General features: G+C 32.8%; 1 protein-coding gene across 1 annotated transcript; it reads right to left on the minus strand.

Annotated features, from left to right (window-relative positions):
* Positions 1-4,219: 4,219 nt before the first annotated feature.
* Positions 4,220-9,391, minus strand: LOC114270345 (uncharacterized). The gene is made up of 6 exons (XM_028211815.2): positions 8,927-9,391; positions 8,220-8,455; positions 7,868-8,126; positions 6,029-6,208; positions 5,799-5,954; positions 4,220-4,571 (listed from the first exon to the last, which is right to left on the minus strand). Exons 1-6 carry the CDS (start codon positions 9,065-9,067, stop codon positions 4,404-4,406), a joined length of 1,140 nt encoding a protein of 379 aa, XP_028067616.2. The 5' UTR covers positions 9,068-9,391; the 3' UTR covers positions 4,220-4,403.
* Between the last annotated feature and the right edge of the window lie 4,752 nt (positions 9,392-14,143).

Below are 14,143 nucleotides of genomic sequence, written 5' to 3' on the forward strand. Positions count from 1 at the left end.
CCCACTTTGCATCCACCGCCCAAAATTAATTGGTGCACTCCCTTGTTCCCCACTTCCTTTATTTTGTATATATATATATATATATATATCTTTTTATTATATATTAAAAAAAAAAAAAAAAAAAAACAAAAAAAAAAAAAAAAAACATCATCTCTCCTCCGTTTGATTTCAATCTCTATTATTTTTATTTATTTTCTCCAAACCACTCTCCTTATTTCCCCCATCTTTCATTTTTTATTTCACATATATTTTTATTATTTCTTTTCTTTATTTTTCTTTCACATTATTTTTAATCTTTTTCCAATTCCATTCATCCCATATAACTTTGCACACCAACCATATTTTATTCATCTCCGGGATCAACCCCGATCACAATTTTACACCAAAAAAAAAAACAAAAAAAAAAAAAACAAAAAAAAAAAACAAAAAAAAAAAAAACCAAAACCAACACCAATCGGAACAGTGGGATTTTTCTTCTCTACTCTGCCGCCGGTCTTTTCTTTTTGCCTCCGTCCTGGGCGGTCCTTGACGGTGCTGCCTCCGTGTTTTCCACGCCGCCGAGCACGTTCACTCCCCCATACTCCTCCACTGCAGCATATGGCGGACCTCCAAATCGGAACATCACGGTGGCCTTCCGTTTCAGCTCCTTGTTTTCTGCCCTTAGCACGCTTATCTCTGCTCGCGCATCCTTATACATGCGTTGGAGCAGAGCCAGTTGGGCGTTTAATTGCTGCACCTCATTTGTCCTACTCTGCAGCCGGTTCGACAAATTTGTGACCGCCGTCATGCTTTCCACACATGCCTTCAGAGTATACTGATTGGCCTCCACATCTGACAGCACTGCCATTCTTTGCTCCACAGACCGCATCGGAAAGTTCAACGGAGTATACCCAGCGGTACTTGGTTGAGGTTCCAGTGCCCCCGCACCAGTTCTCTCTCCTGTTGACTCGTTGAGGTCGGGAAAGAGAGTGAGCAGACTCCGGGAAGACGAGGCCATTTTCTGGGCACAAAAGTATTACAGACTATCTCTCGCAACAGAGTGTTACAGAATCTCTCTCAGCACTCTCTCTCAGAATATCTCTCGCAGCTTTTCTCTGCCTCAGCCTCAGCCTCCGTTTTCTCTGCCTCAGCCTCAGCCTCTGTCTTATAGCCGAGGCAGCCACGCGCATCGCGCGCCTCTTCTCGCCGACAAACTGGCACGCCTTTTCATGGCTCGCCTTTTGATGGCACGCCTTTTGAGGGTGCGGGCACACCTTTTGAGGGCACGACTTTTGAGGGCTCGATATCTACATCCATGTCTATCTTTTGGGCAGCCTATATACACACTCATACAGTGTCTTCTCCACCGGTCAGCATTATAAATCCCTTTTCAACCTCCAATAGGTTTCTATCTTCACACCTATTTGAGTTTGAGGGGGGGTTATACACAGTATCATGTTCAAGCCACCTCATGGCGCACTCCCTAAGTCGCCCCCTTGGTGCACCACCACAATCTTCTACAACGGTCCGACATGACCCCGTAAACTGTCCTGCTACATCGGTCCGACATGACCCCGTAAACTGTCTTCTACAACGGTCCGACATGACCCCATAAACTGTCCCGACATTGATTCCGGTCCGACATGACCCCGTAAACTGTTCTGCTACATCGGTCCGACATGACCCCGTAAACTGTCTTCTACAACGGTCCGACATGACCCCATAAACTGTCCCGACATTGATTCCGGTCAGCTGCTACATCGGTCCGACATGACCCCGTAAATTGTCTTCTACAACGGTCCGACATGACCCCGTAAACTGTCCTGCTACACCGGTCCGACATGACCCCATAAACTGTCTTCTATATCGGTCTGACACGACCACACAGTGTCTGCTACACCGGTCCGACATGACCCCGTAAACTGTCTGCTACAACGGTCCGACACGACCATATAGTGTCTCCTATCCCATTTTTTAATTGTCAGCTTATTTTTCTGTTTTGTTACTCTCTCCAAACTCAAGTTGGCTAGTACCTATCCTCCTTGAGTTTGAGGGGGGCTGTTAATATAATTGTTATAATTGTTAATTGAATAGCTTTAGCTTTAGTATATAAATTGTATAGCTTTAGCTTTATTCCTTTTTTTTGCTTTCGGTGATAGTGGGTCTTTGTTCGGTATCCAATGTTCCATTCTTCTCTCTATAAAGAGAGAGTTCCTTCTCTTTGTAATTATTATATACAATACAGAAACAACACAACAATCTTGTAACAACATCAATCAATAATATACATCAATTTGTTTTACATGGACATTTATTTATTATTTTTTTATAATTTTTCTTAATTTTAACTTGCTTGGCAAGAAATTGTTTATTGCGGTTGTTTCATAATCAACTTATGTTTCTCTGCTATTATAAATTCAATTACAAGTCTCTTTTAAAACTATTCATTGATCAATCATACATTGTGATAATGTCACCTAATATCACTATTACATTCAATATGACCTTGTTTGAAAACTACATATTTAAGTCAAAAAGTCACTATAAGTTATGACATTACTCTCTCTATTTTCTTATCCATCTTTTCGTAAAAAATCAAAAAATTATTAAAATAACATATTCCCAAACGATTTGGTTATAGTCTCAAAATATTTGCACATTAAATTGTATAAAAATCAGGAAAGATTTTGAGACAAGAAAGAAAAAGAATTTTGAATAGCGAATTTCATGCCATATCTACCCTGTACATTGGATGTTGAGCTTTGAATGTCATAGTATTCATTTATTTCCTAATTTATGCAATAGTATTCCTCTTTTATTTAATTTTCTAAATTCTGCATTTTTTAAAAATGAGATTTTGTTTTAGGTCCAACTCTTACGGATCAATAGGTCAAAGCATTCAATTGTGTTTACTTTGGTTCTGTGGGTCCTCAATCCCCATTTATGGTTTTTTTTTTTTATAAAAAAAAATAGGGGCATTCTATTTGAACCTAAAAAATATCTTGGTCCGCCCAATTTAAATTTATAAATTTTAATTCTTATTATATTTTAATGTGAATTTACTAATAAGGATAATCTATATTAAACCCTAAAATAAAATTTTTTTTTTCTCATTGTACACCCCAATCCATTATTCCAATTCAAATCTCTACATCTTCTTTCCCAAGAGATCAAAATTAGTTTGTCTTGTTCTTCTTTCGCACTTCAAAACTCCAATCCACCTTACCAAAACTCACCATTATTATTAACATCATTATTTTTTATTATTTTGAAATCATAAACCCTAGAAGAAAGTTTGAACAATCAAACAATGGAGGAAAGTGATAATCAAGATAATATTTTGAAGCAATCCATCAAAGAGAAGGTAAGCATTCATATAAAAATCAAAATATTTTCTTGATTATCACTTTCCTCCATTGTTTGATTGTTCAAACTTTCATCTAGGGTTTAGGATTTTAAAATAATAAAAAAAAACAATGATATTAATGATAATGGTGAGTATCAGTAAGGTGGATTGGAGTTTTGGAGTGAGAAAGAAGAAGAAAAAGAAGAAGAAGACAAACTGACTTTGATCTATTGGAGAAGAAGATGTAAAGATTTGAATAGAAACAATAGATTCGGGTGTACCATAAGGAAAAAAAGAAATTATTTTAGAATTTAATATGGATTGTCCTTATTAGTAAATTCACATTAATATATAATAAGAATTAAAATTTATAAATTTAAATTGGGCGTACTAAAATATTTTTTGGGTTCAAATAGAATGCCCAAAAAAATAGGGTTCGATTGAATTTAATACAACTTGGAGAAACAACCCAGCAACCCACTTAGGCCTAGTTTGGGAAGACTAAATAAGTGTACTTTTTGACTTTTTATGAAATATGGGTTGGGTTTGGGTTGGGTTTGAAGTGATGTGTTAGAGAGGTGATGTGACTTAAATAAGATGATGTGACTTAAATAGGATAGTGACTTTTTGTCTTTTTTGTCTCATGCCAAACTTGGCCTTAGTTTATAGAATTCTTTTTCTAACTGTGTGAACAAGCTTTAAATTGCTTTTCTATGTTTTCCAAGAATAACTTGGATTTTTACCAAAACAAATGTGAACTATAATTTGTTGCATGACTCTTTCTAATTTTTTACATATTTTTTCATAAAAAACTAAAAAATTATTAACATAGTCTGTTCCCATACCAGGCCTAAATATACGTGTTTCTATATGATCAATAAGAAAAGAGAGAGAAGAAGAAAAGAAAAGATAGGATTACACTGACTCTTAGCTGAAAGAAACAAATATATACCAGCATCATCCCTCTCCAAAGCCACAGCAAAAAATCTTGAACTGATCAGCGTTTGTGTCAATCTTCTATAACAAGAATTAGTTGGAAGTTGTTTAAACCATCCCACAAGTTAGCGACGAACTATAATTAATAGTCAGCACGAAGGAAGGTCTCGTAAGCTGTCCCTCTGAGCGTGTTGTTGACATCGTCCCAATTCTTAATGTGTTCTGACAATGGCCCTTTGTGTATCTTAACCTGACGGCTCGTTAAGTTCATCACCGGCAACCTCAAAAACTCTTGAACCTCCACTAGTTTCTGCGATGTAAACGTGAGTTATGGTAATTAATCAAAGATAGAAGCCAAAGCATGCCATTGTATATGGAGCATCTTTGTGCTTTGTCAAATGAAAGATAGATACATTCAAGGCATTAGGAAAATATATATGTTTAATCTAATTCGAAATTTGTCAAGAAAAAATGTGAGAATTATTATGACAGACAAAATAAGTTCAATTAGAATTCATGAGGACACGAGAAACACATAGTAAGGATAAATTAATACAAAGTTACGAATTTTTAATGTTCAAAAATTTTACAAAATATACAAAGTTCATTAAATGAAATTTTTTAACAACCAATTCATTCAAAAGTTTATGGTATTAGATAGTGTGCAACCTTATCATCGCAAGCAGCCAAACTATTCTGTCGGAGTGGGCCAAACACAGGCAAGTTTAATGATAATCTATAATGATTAGACTTTAACATTGGACCTTACCAGTTCTAGTGTAAACATCTTAAAGCTTGGCATTATGGAGGTCTTAGGGTTTTAAGGGCTCATTTGGGAACTTGGCTAGTTTAGTAGGCTTTTTGGCTTTCAACTATTTTAGTCTGGCTAAAAAAATTGAGTTTGGGATGATAATCAGCTTTTTATTGTAGTTGAATTGATGGTTGTAAGACAAGTGAAATGATTATAGTTTGGATGTGACATTTTATTTTATTAGCTATTTTCACCTATTTTGTCTTTATTGGCTATTTTACCCCTAAAAAACCTCCAACCCAAGTTCCCAAACACCCCCTAAGTCACTTGTTTGCACATTTGTTTCCCTTGTTTGGTCGCATTGTTTGTTCGAGTTCAAATTGTATATCTAGTTGGCTTTCCACGTGTAAGGTACGGTCGTACGAGAGGAGAGAATGTTATGCAGTTTGACACACATTGTTCAATCCATCTCCTAATAGCAACTAATCACCTAACACCGCGTTTAAGTTACTTTAGGAGGTCCTCGATTCATGTCCCCTCTACCTACCTGTTTGACTGTTTCTGTAAAAGTTTTGTCAGAATGGACTCTGTTTCGTGTGTGTTAGCATCTCTTCACAAGAATGAGTTTCACAAGAAGGATGATATGAGAGCTCCATACATACTGTTGAATCCATTTTTAAATAACTTGAACTCTTAGATGAAAGGGGTTGTTAGAAGGACTATTTCTAATAATTTGAGCGTTCCAAAAAAAGATATTAAAAAAAAAAAATTCGTTATAGTTCTTACAGTGCGGTTCCTGATTAGGTCTTCATAGTACAAAACCATGTGCCAGGTGCTGTGAAAGTATTCCAAAGCCTTGGTGGCTGTCACCTCCATTTCCTTCAGATCACGGGTCAGTGATGTGGAATTAATTGTTGGCTTGTATTTTGACAATGTTTCTGCCTGTAAGAAGTAACTAACTATGAGATCACACATACAAACACATAAGAGAGGGAGAGCGAGTCAGAGAGAGAGACCTCTTCTGGTGAGTGCACATGAGATTTGTGGGTTCCATTCAATAGCTTAGCATGTTGATCATAAGAATTTGCAAGCATGGAAACCATCCGACGCAATAGATTTTTTCGGAACAGGAATATTGCAGAAACACCTCTACTGTTGAAGTACTCCACAATTTCATTATGGTGTTCCATCAGTCCCTGGCATTAGACACAACAAATTACTCTTAATCTACTGCTCTTCAAACAAAAGCCAAAGAACATTAAAATTTTATTAGCGCTGAATAACCACACAAGAAAAATACTAATGGGAGTTTGGGAATCTAGAAATCTGCTAGCTGGTTACTTTGGTACAAAATGCACAAAACCTGATCTATATGAGACAAAAAAACATTTGGAATTATAGATCCAAGGCACTAGGAGATCACTTCCCAGCAAGTATTTCAGTGAAGAAAAGGGGCATTCTTTTCTACCATGCAAACGATGATAACATAGACCCAAAATGTAACATAGCACAGATATCACATAGACACAGTTCTTTTAAAAAAGGCAAGCCAGTGCACAAGACTCTCGCTAAAGTGGGGTTTGGGAAGGGCAAGATATACGCAACCCTAGCCCCATTTCTGGAGAGGTTGTTTCTGTGACTCGCACCTGTGCCACCAAGTCTTACCATTGGACCAAGACACCCTTCTAATTCTATTTAGTTCAAACAAAACAGCAGGAAATCCACCTCCCAACCAAAACATGCAAGTTGAAGGCATGCATCTTTCATAACCTATAAAGCACTACCACCACTTTTATGACCTTGAAAAGTTACCCGACTTCAGTAGTTAAACATGTGCGTCAGGTTCATTAAAAGACACCCTTCTAATTCTATTTAGTTCAAACAAAACAGCAGGAAATCCACCTCCCAACCAAAACATGCAAGTTGAAGGCATGCATCTTTCATAACCTATAAAGCACTACCACCACTTTTATGACCTTGAAAAGTTACCCGACTTCAGTAGTTAAACATGTGCGTCAGGTTCATTAAAAGATAGTCCAGGCTGATATCATGTAAACCACAAAGTTTTCCACTGCTTTTTGTCACAATTTCATAGTTTTTTGTCTCTGAGTACTGTTATATGTTTAAAAAGTAGCAGAACCAAGCTTGGTACATTCTAATCCTTCCTACATTATCTCACTCATATAGAAATCTAAGGCTCTCCTTACCATTGACTTTGCAATTATCTCTTTCACTTGAAGGTAAATGAAGAATTTAAAAAGAAAAATTTAACAACCCTAGAAAGAGTAAGTTTCTCTATTTGTAATTGAAAAGTAAAAAAATAAAAAAATAAAAATGAAACAAGAATCCTACTCTAAATTATGTAGAGATGAAGCTCTGGGCAATATATTTATCAGTAGATTCAAAAGTTCAGAGTTATAATCCTAGCATTGATGCTATCATAGATATCATTACAACTGTCCGTTTTTTCTCTGTATACTTTGCACCTTCTGTAATGTCCAAAAAGTTAATTGAATACAGTTAAAAATTTGATAATCACAAAGAAATTCTCTGCTTCAATGTTTCAATAAATATCGGCCAAAACAAACTGATAACATGTTATTTTGGGCTACGAAGCAAAAGTGTATATATCTCTATAAGAAAAGGACATTCCAAGGTGCAATGTGGAGAAGGGATGTCATAATTTGGGGTTCTGAATAACCTTTATGCCAGCCTCTTTGGCAAAAAATAATCTGACTTCATATGTGCAGTAAACATTTAACCAAAATCAAAATACTCCAACAAGCGTTATTTATTAACCACCAAGTAGAAAAATAAAAATAATCATAGCTTAAAAGATTTTAGACGTTCTTTACCTGATTAAGCATCCATTTGAAGCCAACTGCAGCCGAGCAATGATTCTTCGAGGCACTGGTAAACCAGTCCAAATTGTAAACTCGATCCAAATTCTCCACAATAGAAGATATATTATCCCACCTATTGTTAACCAAAAATATCTCTCCATTGGAACTCACATTAATATGACTATTTAGTAGCGTTTCAAACCATCCACTCCCAGATCTCTGCATTGAGATAATGACAAAGAATTGTACGGGATTACAAGCACATTCAGCCCTGGAAACAAATCAAACCATAACTTAGTCAAACCCTAAATCTAAATGAAACCCAAATTCAAAACCAACAACAACAACAATAATTCACACTTACCTGTTAAAGGTTTTGGGTTTTGGGTAATGCAAGTAGGGAATTTGGGATTTATCGATGCCATATTCACAACAAGGCCTCTCGATGACTTCGATGTTAGCAAATTCAGTCTCGGTGTGGGTTTCTGATTGTTTTACACAGATTGAGCAGATATAAACACCGCATACCATTGTGATTACTAAAACTATCAACCTTAGCAATACTGGAGATTTCTTGGGAGTCTTTATGATGAGAGTATCCTGTGATCGAAAAGCACGGCTCGATGTCAATTACTTTGAAAGGTAACATTGATACAGCAAAATTACTCATTAAACATGAGAGAAATTAGGGTTTGCTTCCTACTCTAACCTGAGCTACCCAACTTACAAAATAGTGCTACTTACTACATACTATCAAAACATAACCAATTAAACATTAATTAGGTACAGAGAAGATAGAATTAGTAAATTCCATCAATAGATTATCTGTCAGCAAAAGATTTTCAAAATTACAGCTTGGATACAGAAGGAAACAAGACAAATTTTCATCCCAATCACTGAACACATACACCCATATCCAAAATTAAAAAAATAAATAAAAATAAAAACACTTCTAGACAACCAGAAAATACCACAATCAAATAACAACCCATCACATAAAAAAAAAAAAAAAAAAAAAAAAAGGAAGAAGAAGAAAAAGAAGTGATTAATTAGTAAATGAAACAGAGTTACCTTATGAAAAAAACAGAGATCTTCGGCCATTAAAAAACGAGAGAAGAAAAGGGTTTTTTGTGCAGAGCTCAGATTTTTGTTGTGTTCATTCATCCCCTTTTTTGTTGCACATTCAGCTGCCGACTTCTCAAGCATGGACATTATATGTATATATACATATAAAATATGTATGTATGTGTATAGAAGTCTCAGCCAAACATCGTGAAGAACAAAGCCATGAATAATCTTTTGTACTAGTTCTTCAATAGAGACTAAGAGCCAACCTCTCTCTCGTCTTGCTGGTCTCTTTCAGATCCTAAATTATTGTAGTGCAAATAGTATAAGAAATACCTACCGTGAACATAGTATTGGAATATATAGACCACCAAACGCAAAGACCAACTGAGCTCTCTCTCTCTCTATCTCTCTCTCTCTCTCTCTGAAGAATCACAATAAAATAAACACAAAGGTCACGGCTGCCGTACCAATTGTAAAGACGACCACGACTTGAAGACTTTTGTTTGTTTTTTTTTTTTTTTTTTTTTTTTTTTTTTGGGGAATTTAAAAAAAAAATATGTGTTTGGTTTGAGTTTTTTGAAAATTTAATTTTTTATTTTTTTATTTTATTTTTGTTTTAGTGAATAGTTTTAAAATTTTAAGTATTTTTTTTAGAGTCCTTGGTATTACTATTTTATAGCATAAAGGACATACAATATTTTTATAAAGTCTAAGGTCCCTTAACATGGATCCAGAGAAAATTTAATCCAGATAAATTCTCTCCAGAAAAATTCTGGGAATTTCCAGAGAAATTCTATGCATTTCCCAGAGAAATTTTGGAAATTGCCCAAGAATTTCTCTATGATTATTTGTTTACTTTTGTAGAATCCTTTCTCTATGAAACCAGAGAAAATTCAGAACCTTTACCAGAGAAATTCAAAATCCTGTATCAGAGAAATTTCCAAATTATGTGAAGAACTAACAGCTATGGGTTTTAACTCAAAAAAAAAAAAAAAGCAGAGAAATTTCTCTAGAAATTCTCTGAGATTTTGACCACTGTGTAAATTTTCTCTAAGAAATTCTCTGAGAGGTTCCAGAGAAATTTCCAGAATTTCTCTGGACAAAAAATTCTTTGGTCATGTTTGCCACTTACCAAAGTGCTCTAATGGTATGAAGCTTTTAAAAAATTATATAATTTAAAACACTTTTTGTCTATTGAATTGGTGGCTTGGTGTTGTTTTTTTTGGTTTTTTATGTACTTATGGCCCTGTTTGGTAGAGCTGTGGGAAAGTGCTTATAGCTTATGCCTAAACAGCTTATAGCTTATAACTTTCAGCTTAAGCTGATTTCCAGCTTATTCTTAAAGCATCTCCTGCCCCACTCAAAGAATAAGCTGTTTTCTGACTTCCACAAAGCTATAAGTTATAAGCTATAAGCTAAACCAAACACATCAAAATAGCTTAAATTAAGCTGAAAGCTGAAATAAGCTGAATTTAAGCTGTACCAAACAGGGCCAATGTCATGTATATTTGCTACAGGCAAGGGTGAGTCCTAGTGTTGTGGTCTATGCTCAACTTTCAAAGCTTGATGGAGTTCTGGGAAGGTTCTATGCCTTATACTGCTTGGAAATGTATGGGGTGGCAAAATGGTTCTTCCACTGGTATGTATTAATGTGTTTCATGGAATTTCATATTGAATGTTCTGAGCTATGATATTGTTACAGAAAATGTGTCGGTGGAAGGATCTGAAAAGGTTTCATTGCTAACAATTTCTTGGGATTGTAAAGTTCAGTTTGTAAAATTGTTCCGACACTCGATCGCTCGCGATTTTGTTTCTCCATTCTTGATTCGCCAAAGCTTCGCCGCCGGTTAATCGGAGGAAATCGTTGTTCTGGTCGATGTTTAGGACGCATAAGAGCAAGGAATGCGAAGAAGAGAGAGAAAACAAAAAATCGAAGATTGAGATCGATGCGAAGGAGAATTATGCACACTAGATGATGATGATGAGATCGAGATCTGTAAGCGTTCCGATAACGTCGAATTCCAGCGCCGGAAACATGAGATCTTCGTCGGTGAAAAGCAGGGGATTATATTTTCCTAGCCCGACCAAGTTTTTTCGGTAATCGAAGATGTCGAAAGTCGTTCAGGAACGGTCTCCTTTGTACAAAGGTTGATAAATTTTTGTATTGATGATCAAGAACTTTACAGCTGCACTACTAGATCAAATTTTCTGAGAATGGAGAGAGATTTTGCTCTAAAGAAAGATTTGGAGAGGAATCAATTTCATATAGAGTGAACTTTGCGTTCAGCTGTTCAACGAGAGAGAGAGAGAAAAGCAGCATGAGAGAGATAAAGAGCATGAGATATATCAAATTTCTCTGTAATAAATAGGTGTGGGTTAAGCGACCTTAGACATTAAAAAATAATATTGTGGATCTCTTCCATTACTAAAAATGGGAGAGGGACCTTAGACTAATTTTTCCTTTTTATTTTTATTTTTTTAGATATATCTTACTTAGATGTATCTAAAAACTAAAAAAATTTGTAAAAAAATATTTAAAAAAATTAACAAATACATAAAAATACGAAAAACATATTAAATTTTCATATTTTTTTTATATTTTTGGTATTTATTGAATTTTTAAAAGATTTTTTCACAAAAATTATACGTTTTATGTGTATTTATGTTAAGTGTATCTAAAAAATTTTAAAAAAAAATTTACTTAAAATATTAAAAAAATTCAATAAAAACAAAAAAAATATGAAAAACAAGAAAGTAGATTTTCTAAAAACTGTTTTCAGAAAAACAAAACCAAACAAGCTGAATAATGTGTGTGTTTGATTTTTGTTTTCTGAATTCAATTTATTGAAAATTGATTTTTTATTTTTTGTGTTTTTTATTTTTTTTTGTGAATTTTTTTTTAAAATTTTAAGTAATTTTTTTTACTTTTTTAGATGCACCTCTAAATAATAAAATATTTGTGAAAAAAATGTTTTAAAAAATTAATAAATACACAAAAAATATGAAAAAAATATACTGAATTTTTGTTTTTTTTAGTATATTTTTTAAAGATTTTTTTTCACAAATATTATACTTTTTAAGTGTATTTATGTTAGGTGTGTCTAAAAATTAAAAAAATACTTAAAATATTTAAAAAAATTCATTGAAAACATTAAAATACGAAAAATAAAAAAAATAAAATTTTCTAAAAACCACAACCAAACAAACTTAATTTTAATTCTTACTAGATTAAAAAATCCTTCAAAAAGGCAGAGATTTCTCTCTAGTTTATCGTGTGGACTGAAACATATTATTAAATTTGTGAAACTTATCATAGGTTATGTTTTGATTATCCAAATAGTTTAATAGATAGAACTTGTCGAGTACTTCACACTTGCAAAAAATCACGTCGATCGGATATCAGTAGCCTCTTGATCGAAACATATATTTATTAACAATTTAATTTTAAAATCATATTTACCATTGACGAAAATATATTCTGATCAAAGGGTTATCAATATTCAATCGACGTAACTTTTTGCAAACATAAAGTACTCAACAAATTCTATATATTCAATAGTTCAAATTATTAAAACGAAATCCGTGATAGACCAAACATGGTCAAAAACAAAGCCATGAATAATCTTTTGTACCAGTTCTTCAATGGAGAAAGAGCCAATCTCTCTGTCGTCTTGCTGGTCTCTTTCAGATCCTAAATTATTATAGTATAAATTGTATAAGAAATGCATACCGTGAACATAGTAATGGAATATATAGACCACCAAACAGATACGAATTGGATAAGGAGGGATTGAAATCTAGCGGGTTGTTAATTCTGAGATACATTGCCCTCAGACTATTTGGTTGGAGTAAATTTGTATCTCATAATCTTATATTTGTTTGAGATATTATGGAGAATGATAAATGCTTAAATGACTATTTTACCATTTTCAATTATTTACTAAGTAACAATAATATTAAACATATTTTTAATATTTTAATTATTTTTAACTAGATTAAATAAAACTTTATTTTATTTTATTTTTACACAATTAAATAAATTTATTTTAAAAAAATTAAATAAATAAAATATCAATAAAAATATATGTTATTTTTTAATTAAAATTTTATATAAATTTATTTTAAAAAATAATAACAATTAAATAATGAAATTAAATAAAACATCTATTAAAATTTAAATATGGGACTAAATGGAGCATAAGAAAACTTTTAGGACTAAATGGTTCAAGTTTTCAGAAACTAGGACTTATGAGTAAATTTTTCTTAAATAAAATATAAACAAAATTTTAAAATAAAACATCAATAAAAAATCTATAAAAAATTATTTTAAAAAATTAAATAAACAAAATATCAATAAAAATTAAATAAAATTATTTTATTTTTAAATTGAGACATTTAAATTTTATTAAATTTTACTAAATATAATACATAATTAAATAGTAGAGGGTCGAAATAGTCCTTTCATCCCTTATCCCATATCCCCCTTATCCTCTATTTGTGTCCCACTCTTCCCATAAGACACAATAATCCTACATATTTGAGACAAATAGTCCAAAAAAACTATTAATCCGAAACAAAATAGACTATTAATCCGGATTGATTATTAGTCTAATCCCACGACTTCATCCCTCCTAAACAAACACCACCAAAGACCAACTGAGTCTGTCTCTGCCCGTCTCTGTCTCTCTCTCGAGAATCACAATAAAACACAAAGGTCGCGGCTGCCGTACGAATTGGTAAAGACGACCACGACTTGAAGACTTTTGTTTGGTTTCAATCTACCCTCTTTTTCTTTTCTTTCTTTTTTTTTTTTTTTTTTTTGGGGGGGGGGCGGGGAATTTAAAAAAATAATAATAATGTGTGTGTTTAGTTTCAATTTTTTTAATTTAATTTTTTAATAATTAAATTTTTTATTTTTCGTATTTTTTTGAATTTTTAGTGAATATTTTTTAAATTGTAAATAATTTTTGTACTTTTTTAGATGTACCTCTAAATAATAAAATATTTGTGAAAAAAAAATTATTTTAAAAAATTAATAAATACACAAAAATATGAAAAATATACTAAATTTTTGTATTTTTTTTAAAAAAAAATTCACAAATATTATACTTTTTAAGTATATTTATGTTAGATGTGTCTAAAAATTAAAAAAAAAAATTTGCTTAAAATTCATTAAAAATATTAAAATACGAAAAATAAAAAAAAATAGAATTTTTTGAA

This window comes from Camellia sinensis, chromosome 4 (genome assembly GCF_055761805.1).
Source record: "Camellia sinensis isolate YWXY chromosome 4, ASM5576180v1, whole genome shotgun sequence".
NCBI classification, from domain to species: Eukaryota; Viridiplantae; Streptophyta; class Magnoliopsida; order Ericales; family Theaceae; genus Camellia; species Camellia sinensis.

Coding starts and splice junctions, on each gene's coding strand:
- LOC114270345 (XM_028211815.2), bottom strand. CDS start 9,067: ATGTCCATGCTTGAGAAGTCGGCAGCTGAATGTGCAACAAAAAAGGGG. Junction 8,456..8,926: donor ATCTCTGTTTTTTTCATAAG/GTAACTCTGTTT, acceptor TTTCGATCACAG/GATACTCTCATCATAAAGAC. Junction 4,572..5,798: donor ACCTAATCAGGAACCGCACT/GTAAGAACTATA, acceptor TTTACATCGCAG/AAACTAGTGGAGGTTCAAGA.